We start from the raw sequence: 16,518 nt of genomic DNA, 5'->3' as shown, positions 1-16,518 counted from the left end.
TGAATCGGCCCTGTGAAGGATTAGTGTCCCATCCAGGTCGTACCCTGCCTTGAGCCCATTGCTTGCTGGGATAATAATAATAATAATAATAATAATAATAATAATAATAAAAGTCTCCTCAGCCTTGCAGATGAAACTTTTAGAACGTCACATGGATCAGCTCTGTCAGCTTCAGGTGTCCAGACAACAGCGGTTCTAGAACATCCAGAGGTGTGCTGTTCTGGAATATCCAGCTAGAACAAGTGCTGTTCTAGAACGAAGCTTCAGGGCACTTCATTCGCCCCTGCAGATCGATGCCGGAGAGGGGCTCTGGGCTGGGGTACGACAGCGTGCGGCCACCCCTCTGCGCTTGCTTTCAGACGATGGGAATCTGGTTGTGCTGACTGAAGCAGATGGCTCCACTGACACAGAAAACAACAGCTGGAGCGTCATGATGAATACACACAGAGCAGAGACCTCCTTTGCACTCACAGCGTGATAATATTCTGATTGATCGCTGCTTAAATAGTTCCTACTTCGGTTCATAGTTAATAATAATAATTCCTTACAATTTTTAGTAGCCCCAATCGGATGATGTGACAGCAGTCAGAGCGCACCAGTACACTCACCAAAACACCAGCTCTCAGTGGGGAGGAGAGCAGAGTGATGAAGCCAGTTCAGAGAGGGGGATTATTAGGAAGCCATGATTGGTAAGGGCCAATGGGAAATTTGGACAGGATGCTAAATTTTCGAGCAACGCCCAGGGATTTTTAATGACCACAGAGAGCCAGGACTTCCGAAGGACGGTGCCTTCTTACAGGTATAGCGTGCCTGTCACTATTATTAGGAGGCCATGACTGGTGAAAATTTATCCAGGACACGGGCTAACACTCTGTTTTTCTTTTTGAGAAATACCCCAGGATTTTTAATGACCACGGAGAGTCAGGGCCTCGGTTTTACGTCTCATCTGAAGGACAGCGCCTTTTTTACAATATAGTGTCCCCATCACTGTACTGGGGTATAAGAACCCACACAGACTGCTGGGTGAGAACCCTCTGCTGGCCCCACTAACACCTCTTCCAGCAGCAACCTTAGCTTTCTCATGAGGTCTCCCATCCAGGTACTGGCCAGCCTCACACCTGCTAAACTTCACTGGGCTGCCAGTTGTGAGCTGCAGGGGGATACAACAGCAGCTGCCGAATTCAACAAGCAGTGCTGCTAGTGCTACTGTTCTTTGACACTCTCGTGGTGATACCTGAGGAGCACATGAGCCAAGAACAGATAATCGAATTAATATATCCGATGTTTTCTTAGTGTGGTTTTGTAGAACATCTGAAAAATAATGGTTACCACTCAATAATCCACTAATCTACCAAAGAAAAATGTGATTTTGCTTTACAAGCTTGCAAAGTAGAGAGGTTTTTTTGCCCCACTGCAGAATCGCTGAGCAAGTTCTAGTGATGATGTTAGAAACGAAAAGGGGGTCTACCCCCGTCTCCCCACCGATTCCAGAATGGAACCGTATCTCTTTAAGAGTCATGTAAACAAAGAGTTTGCGGAATGTTCCTCCGCGGTCGGATTCTGTAACCTTGCGTAGCGCGCAGCGCCCTTGCAGCCCGCGCGAACGGCGCTGCGCAGGAAGCGCAAGGGCCCGACAGCGCCGGGATAACTCGGCGCATGCGCTGTGTCGTGGGGGGGGAGTGAGCGAGCTGAGCTGAGCATGAATGGAGCAAAATGGCGGATCATGTGCAGGTAACCAGGGTTTATGTTTTGGAAATGTGAAAACGCTATCCTTAGCGGTGCGTGCGTCTTCATCTAGGGATCCGAGGGACGGGGCGAGGACGCGGTGTGGAAACGGCGGCAGGCGAGGCGGGAAACCGAGGCGCGGTGCAGGCGGCGCGGCGTGTTTTGGATGCGATTGTGGAAGAGTGTTGACTTGTGGCCTGTCATCATGTCCATTGCTTTGACATGATTCAGAAGTGTGGAGAACGGAACGGACGAGATAATATTACGGCGAGGGGGGAGGAAGAGGCGAGCCGTGCGTCCCACGGGGGTTCAATACCGTGCGTCGGTTTCGCCGCGGGGGCGTGAATGTGGAGCCCGGAGCCGGCTGGTGTTGAAGTCAGTCCTTGCAAGTAAACACGACAGCATTGCATTGCTTTAGGTCTGGCCTGCTGCTCGTTTTGGGGGGAGAAATTTACTGTCGTTTTCCAAAGGAGAAACTTTTGCAAACCAAAAACGGATGGAAAAAAAAAACAAAGACGCATTTTGGCTCGCTGTTTTATTTTTGCGGTATATTTAAAAAAGGGGGAGAGATACACGAGTTGCTGGTTTGCCTTAAAGGAACGTGTCCTCTGACATCAGCCCACTTTCTCTGACTCTCACTTAGGGCAGTAGTTTCGTTTTTGTTGACGACCGGTGAACACGTTAACATTTCCTTCGCGCTGTAGTGCACACAGCGGTGCGATTATAACACCATTTCTCAAGCTGCAGCTGTTTCTGGTAGAAATTCCAGTGCGATCCCTATTCGTATTCGCGAAAGGCGGTAGAGAGCTGTGCATCTTTGCTCAAACAACGATGAATAAATAACAGCAAGCGAAGTACCTCGTTTTTTCTTCCTCGTTAGAGAGCAGCGTGCCTGTGTGGTATAATTTAATCACAGTAGACGGAGAGATTGAATTAATAATGACTAGGCACTGTAATCCCTCGATTTCAGACTTGAACAGGTGGTTAACCCCTCTTTTGAACCGCTGGGGAAATTGCACGCGTTGTGAGTTTCAAATTGATGTCTCTGCGCGAAGGGTACGCCTTCCGTCTCTGTCATCAGCCTTGTCGAGCACGGACGCCGGTTCGGAAAAAAGAAGGAAAGCTGCACGAAATGTTGTTGTTGTTTTTTTTTTAAATTGTTGGGACGCAAAAAGTAGGATCATGGCGGTAATCGACGTTAACGTCAGCTGACTTTACAGCGAGGCCGGTTCCGGCTGTGTTTTCAACGGCTGTCGCTATGTGACGTTAGCGCGATAACTGCTGCCGCGGGGTGGACTTGTATCCTGACCGATTGAAAGAAATGTCGAAATGCGTGCTGTTCATTACGCCAGGCGGTCATCTCAATGTGGCGGTAGTCGTTAAATGCATGCACGTTTATGCCGCCTCCGAGTGATTGTTTGTTAAGGTCACTGTAAAGGGGTCACGTCAGCGTCAGCGAGTCTTGTTTACCGACTGTGGGGTGTGTTGGGAAATGTGTATGTGTGCGGAGGGTTAGGGGTGCGTTTATCGTGCGGTAGCTTTGTTGGTTAACAACGGAAGGGTTGCCCTTAAAGGACCTGATTGTGGAATTGCTTTCACAGACTGACAGAAAATCGCAGTGAGTTTGTAGAAATGGGTAAAGTGCGCAGAACAACAATTGCATGTTTCAGTTTCAGGTGTCTGAACGCAGAAAAAGGTCATTCGTATGATGAGGACCTTTAAATGTTTTGCCCGGCATTGTATTTAACCTAGCACTAGGAGAAATGTAGCTTAGACTTTTTCCATGAAGCTGTTCATGTGTGGATCACCAGTTATACATAATGACAGCTCTAGTATAGTAATAGTTGCTTGCTTGCCCACTTGGTTGACACACAGCACTCATTCTGCACCTGCAACCCCACCTGGGAGACACACAAGTGACCATTCTGCACCAGCAGCCCCGCCTGGGAGAGACACAGTGGTCATTCTGCACCAGCAGCCCCACCTGGGAGACACACAAGTGGCCATTCTGCACCAGCAGCCCCACCTGGGAGAGACACAGTGGCCATTCTGCACCAGCAGCCCCACCTGGGAGAGACACAGTGGTCATTCTGCACCAGCAGCCCCACCTGGGAGAGACACAGTGGTCATTCTGCACCAGTAGCCCCACCTGGGAGACACACAGTGGTCATTCTGCACCAGCAGCCCCACCAGGGTGACCCACCTGCACTGCAGATCAGGAAGAGGACTGAGAAAGTGCCTCACTTCTTTAGATCAGGGGTAACCGTATTGAGGTCAAATTGTTCAAGTCTGGAGTGGAAGTTAAACAGAGCCCTGGGGTCAACCTTAGCTACATTTTCCTCTCGTCCAACAAGGGGGGGGACCGTATACTCTTAGCACATACGCGCTTAGTAGACAGCCTTGTTAAAGTGACTGGGGAAACTGACATTATGTGTGAACAGTCTCGACACAATAATGTCCAGATAGATGAATTGCTCTTTCCTGTGGAAGCCTTCCTAATTCAAATGGCATTGTTACGAGTCACACGGGCCCTCCTGGTCCACCTCACTGCAGGGGGTCGCAGCAGGCAGCTCCTGGTTGTGGTGGGCGAGAGAGGGCGTCTCGTTCGGAGGGAGTGCTGGCTCCCAGCAGGGGCAGCCCAAGTGAAAAGAGGAGAAGCTCACAGGCCTCAGCAGTGTCGTAATTCGACCATGACGTGCTGGAGCAAGAGCCGTTGAGAAAGTGAGCCAGGATCCTTCATTAACTCACCGGCACTCGCTTTTTGTAGGCCTGCGTTTCATCAGCAGCCATACCGGGCAAGCCATTGACTTTCAACAACAAAGCCGAGGTGAGGGATTATCGTGGTTCTGTATCAGGGTGTTAATCTGTACGCAGTAATTAAGTTAATCTGCTTTGCGGTTCGAACAGCCTTTTGATGTTCCGCTATGAATAAAATATTTTCTCAGGGTTTTCCTTTCACCCGTCAGTGTTCAGTTTGGCTCCTCCTGCCACAGAGCTGTCAGGTCTCGTTGCCTTCGCGGTGCTGGGATAGAGACCACGCTGGCTGTTGGGGGAACAGACTGGTTTTATATCCTGGACGGAAACACAGAAACAGGGCGGGATTCCGTCATCACCTTTTCTCCGCTTTTGTATCTTTTATTCCCACCCGAACGTCGCTCTCTGGGTCGCTGAGAAAGGTTCCTTGTGGTCAGATTTGGACAGGTCTCCTGCCGGCCGCAGGATCTGAAGACCTTTAATGAGATTATCGAAAGCGAGGATAAAAGCAATAGAGGAAAGTAAAATGCAAACCAATCCATTCAAACGGGAACAGGTTTTCTGGGGCTGGATTAAATCGCGACAGCGACCCACCTCCCCGATGGCACTTCTCTGGTGTGGCTTGACAGTGGCCCTCGCTGTCACCACTTGTCTGCGTACCTGCAGTCCTGAGTTGGAGTTTACGAAAATAAATATAGATAGATAGATACTTTATTGATCCCGTGAGGGAAATTGCAGTGCAACAGCAGCTTAACACACACAACACAGCCACAGTGTAACGAATTATATACTAATAGTACAATACATACAATACAATACAAGAGTTACTCACAGTCCGGACACACAAGAGGAAACTAGAACAGAACAGTACACAGAAAATCGTATCACACGTATGAATATAAATATAGATGTAACCATAGATATAAATATAAATATAAATGTATTGCACAGGTCCCTGGCATATATTGCACAAAAGTGGTTGTAAACGGGAAAAAGAAAAAGAAAAAGAAAGAGAACAGATGTAGCAGTATATGTGTATATGCGTTTAGTCCAGAAACAGGTCACTGTCGCTGTTGCCTCTGCCAAGACGCAAAGTGGATGCGTTGTACAGTCTTATGGCAGACGGCAAGAATGACCTAAAATATTTTGCTGTGAAAATAAAAGCATTTTGTAGTGAGATGTGGGGAATGAAAAGGAGCAAAACCTTCAATGAGGAAATTTGTGTGGCTAAAGAGATGTTTAAAAATAGGCCCTGCTTCTAAGCGCCAGGACCCTGGGTTCAATTCTTTCAGATAAGAGAGAGAGATCACTTAATTGGCCATATACAGTTTAGGAATTTGTCTGTTAGCAGACCCCAGCTTGCTCTCCAGGAGACACACAGACAGGGAGAGAGGCTGGGGGTCAGAGCACAGGGTCAGCCATTTATATGGCGCCCCTGGAGCAGCTGGGTGAAGGGCCTTGCTCAGGGGCCCAACAGAGTAGGATTCCTCTGCCGGCCGCGGGATACGAACCTGCAACCTTCCAGCCACAGGCGCAGATCCTTAGCCACAGAGCTGCCGCACCGCCCCCTGGACTTTCTAGACCCTGGGTGCTGACTTTGTGGAGTTTGTGTGTTCTCCCTGTGTTCATGTTGCTTTCTTTTCACAGTCCTAAGACATACTGGTGGGTTAATTGGCTTCTGGGAATGGCCCGGTGTGAGTGTGTGTGTGTCTCTGCTTGTTCCCTGAGATGCAATGGTGTGCTGACCAGGGTGCACCCTGCATTGCACCCGTTGCTTGCTGGGATACACTCAGGGCTCCCCCGTGACTGAATTGTAAGAAGTGGTTAGAAAACAGATGGATGTTTAAAAATAGGGAGTAGCTGAACAGGCAACGGGCCAAACAGTCTACAAGGTAAATCCTTTGCAGGTCCAGAAGATTTGGTGCTGTGGTGGCATCCAGGTGGTCAGTTTTGTGACCTCAAAGTTCTTGGGTTCGATATCGGAAGGGGGCACCTCCTGTGCTCCTTCTGTGGGGAGTTTGCATGTTCCCCCCCTGCAGTTTTTATTTTGAGGTCCGGGTGCACTAGCTGTCCTTCCCAGCCAAAAGACATATGCTGGTGAAGCTGCAACATCGTCTCTGTTCATGGATGGATGGATAGGAGCTTCTGTCTTGCGTGTCTGCCTCTGTCCCCTCAGACAGAGGGTTTCTGCTGGGCTTGGTGGTGCTCGCTGCGGCTTAGAAGTTCATTACTATGGGTTGACAACATGGTGTCTGTTCTCGAGCAGTCGCTGCCAAGGCAGTCACAACATTATTAATCTAGTGTGTTATCTCGAGTGTTGAAAGCATGTTTTTTTTTTTCTTTTAAGGCATGTTAACATTTCTTAATTAGGAGAGCTGGGCCAGTTCACCAGCTTTCCACTATTGGCTTGGGAACAGTTTCCAGACAGCTCTTGTCTTGTGGCTCTTTCTAAATAAAAGTAGTTTTGATGCAGCTTTATTTTCAGCAGAAGTGTTTGTTCTGGTGATTTAATGAATTTTAAAGACAAGGAGTATTAATACCGAAGACCAGAGTGTCTGTGGTATAAATTCACAGAGAGTGGCTGAAAAAGAGCTTCAGATGTTGTGTTGTAGAAACTAGAGATGAGATTTTTGGGATGAGTTCCTAGAAATTGTCAGCGTGGTGACATTGAGATAACAGGAGCATCATGCAAAACTGCACCGATTAGCTGTCATCTCCCAAGTTTGCAGAAGAAAATTCTGCGTTGCCAGCACTGAGCACATTATAACCTTAACCGAAAACAGTACTGCCATCATTCAGAATACTCCCTATTCTAAGGGTGATGCTGTGAATCAACAGAGAGAGCTGGAATTACATGTAGTGTTTTGCTGTCATTTGAGAATTATGTTAGATTTTTTTTTTAACCTTTCTGTATCATTAAAGTATACTACTCCTACGGTTTATGGAAACTAGCTGCTTTAAAATTGAAATGAAGTTAACGAAACACACATGAGTCTTTACACCGAGAAGCTCAGGGGTTTGTATTATGAAAGGGAATTGATCCCACCCTGCCCAGCAAGGCTTATAAAGACGCTCTGTGTCCGACTTCTTTCGTAGAGGATCTGGCTTTCCTGTGACAAAACCCGTTCAGCTCAACAAGTTGCTGAAAGTCAGTCCACCTTGTAGAACGCAGAGTGATTTCCCTCAGTTTCCTTGACTTTTAACTTTAAAACACGCTCGTGACCGGACCACAGACGGCCTCCAGGAGGTGATGCAACCGACAAGCTGATATCTGGAGGCACGTCTTTGCGCAAAGGGTGGTGGGAGCGTGGAACGAGCTTCCCCGCCATTTAGTCGACGCTGGATGAGATCCTAGAGTTAATTAGCTACTAATGACTCAATGAGCTTAAGTGCCTCTTCTCGTTTCTTTCCTTCTTAAGTACTTATGTGAGCTGTCTGAGGTTTCTGTTCACGCCAAATTTATTAGGTTATCTAAGATGTTTTAAACTAAATGATATTTTATGAATCGGCTGCAAAAAGAGTTTCCTGGAATATTCTGATTCAGGTTACCAATGAAAAGATTTAAAATGATTAACTTTATGGTTGCTCTTCTCTGACTGGATTCCAGAGCAGCGGTATCATTATTGTAAAGCCGTGACTAAAATGGTGTACAGCTCTCTAAACGAGGTCTTGCTGAACCCTCTGTCCAGCTAAATCGGCTTCCTTCCTGCATTCGCACTTTCCACTGAGTGCTGATTAAGAGATGCCGATTTCTGCTTATTCCTCCAGTCCTTCGGGTTCTTGAGCTTTAATCATCTTAGTCTGGGTCATTATGAACGCGACGGCACAATCCAGCCTTTAATCATTTCACGCAGCTCAGCTGAAAACGTCTCCCTGCTGTCCCATTTGGAAATGAGCTTCCGCTTGCTGTGTGCGTCACCGTGTTCTCAGAGGGAAGAGGTGAAAATGAGCGAGAGGGTTGAGGAGGATTTTGCCTTTCCCCGTGTTCCTTTTGGAATTTTCCTGAGGCCTGCGCACAGTCAGCCCTTCCAAGATGGCGCCTTTGCAGGCGAAGCACGATTCCGTTAACAGATTTAAAAACGGCTCCTCAAAGTGCAAGCCCACGCCCGCGGACACAGTCGTGTTTCTGCGCGGTCCCCGATTGAGGTTTCTGCACTATCCCGTCCCCGGGCGCATGAGTCATATGAAGTCGGCAGCTCGCCGTGACCAGGGCCTCTTGTGATGACACAGACCTGCTGCGCAGTCGGGGCCGGATTTTGGTGTCCGTAGGCCCCAGGCACTTTCACTCCGAAATGTGCAGAAAGAGGGATGTACGCCAATTGATAAGACGTCGACTGACATGATGCAGGCGACTGATGGAGCGAGTCGAGTGGCCAACACTTCGATGTTCCAGTTTCTGGAACAGCCGCTAGACAGTGTGTGATTATTGATCTGGAGCACCCAGAGTCGAACGCAAGCGTGTTGTTCCAGGTCGTTTTTTTAATCGTTGCTAGCGTTTTCCTCCTTCGTAGGCCCCAGGCACTGTGCCTGTAGTGCCTCATGGGAAATCCAGCGCTGTGTGGAGTGGCAGGGGCGTGTGGAGCGAGGCACTGGGGTTCCCCCCCCGGCCCCGTGGCCCCAGCACGCTGGGAGGATTGCGTTCCTGTTGTGCCCTGGGTTAAGGAATGGAGCGCGTAATCGGATTGAGAATTATGTTCTACTGGACCGTTCGCTCGTCTGGGTGGCCGAGCAGAGCAGTCAGGGGCCCCGTGCTCGGGTCCTGGCTTGTGGAGCGATGGTCAGGGTGTTGGACTAGTGACTGGGGGGTTGTGGGTTCAAGTCCAAGGTGGGGCACAGCTGTGGATCCCCGAGCGAGGTACAAAACTCTAGTATTCTCCAGTAAAATCACCTGCCGCTTTTTTTTAATCAAAGCGTCAGCCACATGTATTAGTAATGAATGCCTTATTTAGACCTGTTTAGCAACTCTAAAAGAAGAAGTTTGGGTACGTGCTCAGTTCAGTAACTGATCATTCAGTTGGAGCAGGGCTAGGATTCAGAAAACAAACTGGCGTAAGGCATGTTGATTTTAAAAAAATGCAGACCTGTTACAGCTACAGAGAACATGTTTGTCTGGGGTCTGGTGGGGGTGGGGGGGGGTGCTTCTTATCAATCCTTCTGCCCCTGTTCAGCTGCGTTAGCAGCGTGTCTCCGCTTTTTTGAATGTTGGTGTATTTTCTAAATGGGAGTCGAATTTGAAACGCCCTTATCTCGCGCGTGCAGCCCTCCCCCCTGCTTCCAAAACTTGGTGTTATCATGAAGGGGGCGACGGGGTGGGGGGTGGTGCGGACGAGGGGTTTCCGCCCTCGGCCCCGCGGCAGCGCCGGCCCCCCTGTATCTTGCCGATATCGGACTGGAAGTCTGGAGGCTGGGGTGGCATCGGGGTTCCCTGCTGCTGCTGCTCCCCTCTGTCGTTTGCTAGCAGCTGTATCACCCTGCAACTTGCCACTGGCTGGCAGCCCACTAGAGCTCAGCAGGTGCGCGCCTGGCCAGTACCTGGATGGGAGACCTCCTGGGAAAGCTAAGGATCCTGTTAGAAGAGGTGTTAGTGGGGCCAGTAGGGGGCGCTCACACTGCGGTCTGCATGGGTCCTAATGCCCCAGTATAGTGACGGGGGTGCTATTCCTGTAAGAAGGTGCTGTCCTTCGGATGACACATAAAACTCAGGTCCTGGCTCTCTGTGGTCATTAAAAATCCCAGGGCGTTTCTCGAAAATTTGGCATCCTGTCCACATTTCCCAATGACCTTCTTCAATCATGGCCTCCTAATAACCCCCCTCTCTGAACTGGCTTCATCACTCTGCTCTCCTCCCCACTGAGAGCTGGTGTGTGGGGAGAGGACTGGAGCATCATCCAGGTGGGGCTGCACACTGGTGGTTTTGGAGGGGAGTTCCCATTACCTGTACAGCACTTTGAGCGGCGTGTCCAAGACAGCGCTATATGAGTGAAAGGACTTTATTTTTCATTTAGTCCTTCGCTGTGAACATCAGAGCGCTTGCAGACGGAAAGACGTCCGCGTTGCAGGGCCGCTCGTACCAAACTCCCCTCTGCGTCTTCAAGCGCCCTGCAGTTTTGGGGTTGAAATACACTCCCAGCCCCATGGTAACCCCCTCGAGTCCTCACCTTGGCGAATGGCCCTTCTGATGCACGGCTTTAATCAGCTGTGCGCCGGCAGCACGTGAGAAACATTCGAACGGCCACGACAAGAGGAAGCTGTTCAGTTCACCTGGCTCGTTTGGTAGTGAGTAGTCAGTTGTTCCACGGATCACAGTCCCGGGGTTTGAAGCACGCCAGGGTATCGCCATCATCTCAACAACATGACTGGGCAGCTTGTTCCACTCTCCCACAGCCCTTAGTGTACAGAAGTGACCCCTTCTCATCCACCCGTTACATGCAGGAAGCCGGGGCATCAGCCTTAACACCCTTTCTGGGCAACTTGTTCCACACTCTCACTCACATTCGGGTTTAGGGCCTCCTTTTCGAGGACTTAGATGCGCTTCCATGTAGTCTCCATGTGTTAAGGGGGATCGGACACGTGCACGTAGGACTGGAAATAAAGGGCGATTCTTGCTGCACAGCCTTGGCTGAGCCGCCTTGTTGACACAAGTCGAACTGTCGATGTCAACTCAGTGGCAGTATTAAGGCTGGTGTTCTTAAAGCAGCAAGGCGCTAGCCGCCCGTCGCCTTTGTTTTCCAGACAGGTACAAGGTGAACCCGTTTGCTCACCTCCTGCTCCCTGCTTGTCCGTTTCTGCCCCCGCGAGGACGCTGTGGTGAGGTGTCCCCATGTGCTTGTGTTGCAGAGCCTAGCCCAGCTAGAGATCCTGTGCAAGCAGCTCTATGAGACCACGGACACCACGACGCGCCTGCAGGCCGAGAAGGCGCTGGTCGAGTTCACCAACAGCCCCGACTGCCTGAGTAAATGTCAGCTGCTGCTGGAGAGAGGAAGTGTGAGTTTTCTCTTCTGCTTTTTTTTTTGCTTGTTGCTTCTGATCTGACGAGGGTGCTTTCAGAACTGAATGGATATGTCTAGGCACTATAAATTATCAATTGCGCATTGCAAACAACAGATTGAATGTTCTGATCTATGCACACTATATCAGTAGCAAAAATGTATGCTAATACCATGTTCATTATCCATTTATAAAGTTCATTTTGCAGCCTCAGAACAACAGTGTGGCCTGATTCGTTTTTGCTCTGTAATTCAGTGCTGTCCATGCCCAGGTTTATGCTGGACGAGTGTGTTTTTGTGTTTTGTTAGCTATTTGGGGGGCGCAGTGCTGAGACAAGTGTCAGACTGCACTCCTTCAGGCCTGCAGCCCTGCAACTTTATTGGCCTTTATTGCAACTGGACGGCTCAATTAATTGCTTCATGGAATCAGCTGCCACTAATTAACATGGCTTATGTGAGACTGGTACAAGATTTTTTATTTTTTCGCTTTGTAGCTTAAAAGATGTTGTCGATTTGTGCTAAAAGATATTAACGACATCTTTTGGAGCCTGGGGTCATGAGATAGTTTGAGCGATTGAGTAGCTGAAAGCAGACCTGGGATGAACGCAGCCCCTTGTGAAGAAAGGTCCTGGTGATATGGTCATGTAGGCATGCTGTGCTTTGTAGTACTGGGGTCCTGGGTTCAGTGCCTGGGGTGCTTTCTGCAAGGACTTTGTATGTTCTCCACGTGTCCACGTGTCCACTCACTTCATCAAACGGTACTCCTCAGACACCTCTGAGCCTGGTTAAAAGTGCCACAGTTATGCAGCTGAATAAATAATTAAAGCAAGTGTGTAACTGAGAGCTTTGGAGGAACACTAACACTAACCAGTCACTGGGCCCTCCGGGAACTGAGTCTGGTACCTGCTTGCAGGTCAAATAGGAACATCCTGCCGTTAAACTGAGGGACATCTTCTCTCACCTTCATGACTAGAGGAGGGTTCTGGTGTTGGGCGTGTAAATTAGTCTTTTAGGTCACCTGTTTCTAAAGAATGGGAGGACCTGGAACGTTTTGGACTAAGCAAACGATCTGTGCAATTAAAGAACTCTGGACCTTGAGGACTAAAGGTACCCCTATTTTAGTCCCAAGTGATCTCTAAATGATCATATCACCGGGTTACACGATCACAGTGAAATTGTTCCAAGGTTTTAGAAATTAAGGATTTAAAGATGACATGTAATTCCTGTTGGACTGGACCTGGGTTGGAGACTCAGGTTTTGAAAGGGATCTGAGTACAAAATTGTCTGCATGTTCTTTCTGATAACAGTATAAACACGCATGCCTATATTAGCCTTTTTATTTTGGTTTCCGTTTCTGGTTCATTTAAGAGCAGTACACAACTCCCGTTTTCAGTCAGGAAGACTGAAACCTACCTGTAAGTGCTATAATATTGAAATGTCTTCTTTTACAGTCATCTTACTCCCAGTTGCTGGCTGCCACGTGTCTTTCCAAACTCGTTTCGCGCACCAGCAATCCCCTTCCACTGGAACAACGCATTGACATTCGTAAGTTCCGCAAGCACCCAGACACCAAATCTCTACTGCTTTTAACAGCTGTGTTTTTAAAGACTTCTTACAGCAGTAGTATTGATTGAGCTGATACGGTTTCTTGATTAAAACCCGAGAGAACGGGGTTGATTGGTGTCGAGCTCTTTTATTTTGTCGATAGCCTAAACTCATTTTTCAATTGGTGGGTACTGCTTAGAAAGAAAATTGTAACTCTCTTGTTAATCAGGGCCTGTTTTAAACAAGTTTTTCCAAGACGTCTCTGCATACATTTCCATTTTTGTCAAGCAGGTACTTCCCAGAGATGGAAATATTGTGTTCAAATGATGCTGGAAATTTGCTCTTGCGTTTCCTCTCACTGTTAACAGTCGCCTGTTAGAGAATTCAGCGTACTGACACTGAAGACACTTTGTTTCCATGTTGGCTTGGGCCTGACTCTGAGCTCGCCTGAAGTTATGCGAGATATAATTATCCTTTCTTATCATCTGCAGGGCAGGGCGTGAATTTCACAAGCTGCGCTGTTTAGGTTTTGGGTGTTAGTGATAGAAAGCACACAGAATAAAAGCGGTCACTGAGTCATAAATCTGTCTTTTTAAAATATACTACGTGAAAGCGCAGGTGTCCATCTTGGCCTGCTCTTTCTGTTTCTTAAGCAGCTAAAATAATGAAAGAGACCTGCAATCTCCTCTGTTTCTAAGGCGATACCAGTTTGTTAATTAATTTGACGCGGCGCAGTTGACATAACATCAGATGCGCAATCAATATTTGTTGTCAAAGAGAACTTCAGAATTCATCAGTTGAAGTTAATGATCTCTTTTACAGTAGCTCTTTGGAGCATAGGAACGTATAGAGTAATCTGTCAGGTTTTGAAATGCAAAGCAAGAACAGGTGTCCGATGCCTTGTTTTTAGTTGTGAATTGGCATGAATCAGCACTTGGTATCCTGCAGACCAGAGGATGATGCAAGCTATCACACGAGAAGGCACAACACTGTCTTATGCCTTTCAACCAGTACAGCTCTTTCAGACCCTTGTTACTAGCAGAGCTGATCTAATTACGTTATCATTTCTGATGAGCAGAGGCTTTTTTGTTTTTTGCAACTTTGTGGAAATGGAAGGAGCAGTTTCATCTTGCGATTCTCCTGTCTTTTCCAGGGAATTATGTCCTTAATTACCTTGCGACCAGGCCGAAGTTGGCAACATTCGTAACGCAGGCACTAATCCAGCTGTACGCTCGAATCACCAAGCTGGGCTGGTTCGACTGCCAGAAGGAGGATTATGTCTTCAGGAACGCTATTGCCGACGTCACCAGGTTCCTGCAGGTGAGGAGTAAGACTCGATACGACAAAAACAGATCGCGTGCGTGTTACAGTACATTGCAGGAGATTTGTAAAGTGGAGATATGTTGTTTCATATATGTGACACCATTATTTAGCGGCATACAATCAAATGTCATGAAAATGAGATACGGAGATGAAACGATACAGGTGATTTGCAAGACTCATGTATCTACGCTCCTCTCTTCTGTAGTTATAATCAGGTAGATCTGTAGTGTCGTCCCATGCTCAGAAGCACAGAAATGGGATGTTTCTGTTGAAAGGGAAGGGTGAACTGACAGTTGAAAGGGTGGGGATCGAGGTTGTTGCACAGTGGAAGAAGCTGGACTCACCGGTCTGGGCTAGAGATCCAGCATGCTATTTTGTGGTGGGGCAATTTCTGCAGTGGCTGTAGCATTGCAGACTACCTGAAAGACCAGCTGCTATACCCTGCAGTATCAAAGGTAAGCAGTGCTGCTGGCACGTTTACCTCCTAAGACCATGTACACAATGCTGAATGACGGAGGTGTATGACCAGTCCTGCTCTGAGCCCCTGTATGTTGTCCTTTTTTATCTATTCAATTCTCACAGATAGAATATGATTTGTTGCCTCCTTCCGGGCCTTAATAAAGCCTAGATCTGTTAACGTTAGACTGTACAGGCAAGAGACCTTCGATAAATCCTCATTGACCTATTTGTAGCCATGTACTGTACCTTTCCTTTTCATGTGTCCTCCGGTGGTAGTTCTGGGAAATGAGGTGGAGGATTTGCAAGTTACAGGAAGTTCAGCAGATTTTGTGTGTGAGAAGAGCAGGTTATAGAAGGGCTCCTGTCTGTTCCTCAGGCTGGTTTCTCAGTCTTTTCTGTAAAATGCAGTAAGAAATGTGGTGAAGGTTAGCAGTCGTAACTGTTTTCAGAAGAGAGTGGGGCGCTGGCCACTTGCACTTTGGCCTCATAATGTGCAGTGCTGTTATATCTTTTTCTGAAGTGTCACCATACCCCCCCCCCACCCGTGTTTCAGAAATTAAAACAACCTGCTCTTGGAGCGGGGCGGCCAGATTCCTGCACACCACAGCCTGCTCTTCTCTCACTGCCTTTCCCCCTCAGTTAGCGTGTGCAGAGAAAGGGACCTGGGCTGTTCGCACACCCGACTAACCCCTGGGATCTCTCTGATTGCAGGACAGTGTTGAGCACTGCATCATAGGGGTCACGATCCTGTCACAGTTAACGAACGAAATTAACCAAGTAAGTTCCTCGGTGTTCTTCAGTGAAGTAAGTGTCTGTTTTTATCCACCCTTACGCTCTCTCTCGTGTGTGTGTTGGCTATCCTGCTTTGCGGGTAAGGCTTGTCTTTAAACTTTGTTTTATTCTGTGTGTCTACAACAGCTACAAAGTATTCACTATGAGTGTTAAAACAGATGATCTAGGCTTCCATCTGTTAGTCATCTGCTTCATTTTGTGCATTTTGAGATGTGAATTCCCTTTCCGGTTATCGGTTCTAGACCTGTGACTGTTTTTGCCTCTTCAGTAAAAACGGCATCACTGGCTTGGAGGCATTGTAAGTTTTCATCTTTACTGTGGTGCCTTTGCGCGGCACTGTGCAACAGTAAGGGAGCAATCTATGTATTCTCAGAGGTAGGTCTATATTTAAGTAGACGTTTTTCATGAATATGACAACAGATCAAAGAATAAAAAAAATGTAAATCCACACAATTCGAATCACAAGTGGTGTGTTTTTCATATCTTGGCTCATCACCATGAATCCCGCTATTTTTCACAAGGGAAAATTGTGGGCAGACTCCTTCCGCCCACCCACTCATGTGTTTACACATTACAGGCAGCTCCATCCCCTTCACCCATAGCACTGCCCCCTTGTGGGGAATCCTCTCTGATTGGTGGGGAGGCACATCATTCACCCATAGCACTGCCCCCTTGTGGGGAATCCTCTCTGATTGGTGGAGAGGCACAACCCTCACCCATAGTACCACCCCCTGGTGGGGAATCAGCTCTGATTGGAGGTGAGGTGAATCCATCGTTAACAGCACCGCCTACCTGTTGGCATCCAGGAGATTGCTGAGAGGCCTACTGAGTGGTCCCACCCTACCCACAATGCTGCTTGGGGAATGGTAGTCACTGTTGGCTGGTAACATGACCCAGGGTTTGAAACTCACAGCATTTGGATCAAAGAGCTCAA

At 48.1% G+C, this 16,518-nt stretch overlaps 1 protein-coding gene across 1 annotated transcript in view; it reads left to right on the top strand.

The window, feature by feature from the left end:
* The first annotated feature begins 1,583 nt into the window (after window positions 1-1,583).
* The window catches only part of xpo7 (exportin 7), a 43,641-nt gene continuing 28,706 nt past the window's right edge, over window positions 1,584-16,518 (top strand). Inside the window, exons 1-5 of the mRNA XM_088624014.1 lie at window positions 1,584-1,731; window positions 11,317-11,463; window positions 12,917-13,010; window positions 14,164-14,330; window positions 15,504-15,569. Of these exons, the coding sequence (XP_088480140.1) occupies window positions 1,714-1,731; window positions 11,317-11,463; window positions 12,917-13,010; window positions 14,164-14,330; window positions 15,504-15,569 (492 nt within the window). The 5' untranslated portion in view covers window positions 1,584-1,713. The remainder of the gene's footprint in view (window positions 1,732-11,316; window positions 11,464-12,916; window positions 13,011-14,163; window positions 14,331-15,503; window positions 15,570-16,518) is intronic.

Source organism: Lepisosteus platostomus, chromosome 3, assembly GCF_059453375.1.
Source record: "Lepisosteus platostomus isolate fLepPlt1 chromosome 3, fLepPlt1.hap1, whole genome shotgun sequence".
In the NCBI taxonomy this organism is placed as follows: domain Eukaryota; kingdom Metazoa; phylum Chordata; class Actinopteri; order Semionotiformes; family Lepisosteidae; genus Lepisosteus; species Lepisosteus platostomus.
The sequence above is the reverse complement of the archived record's forward strand: the minus strand, read 5'-3'. Positions and strand labels throughout refer to the sequence as shown.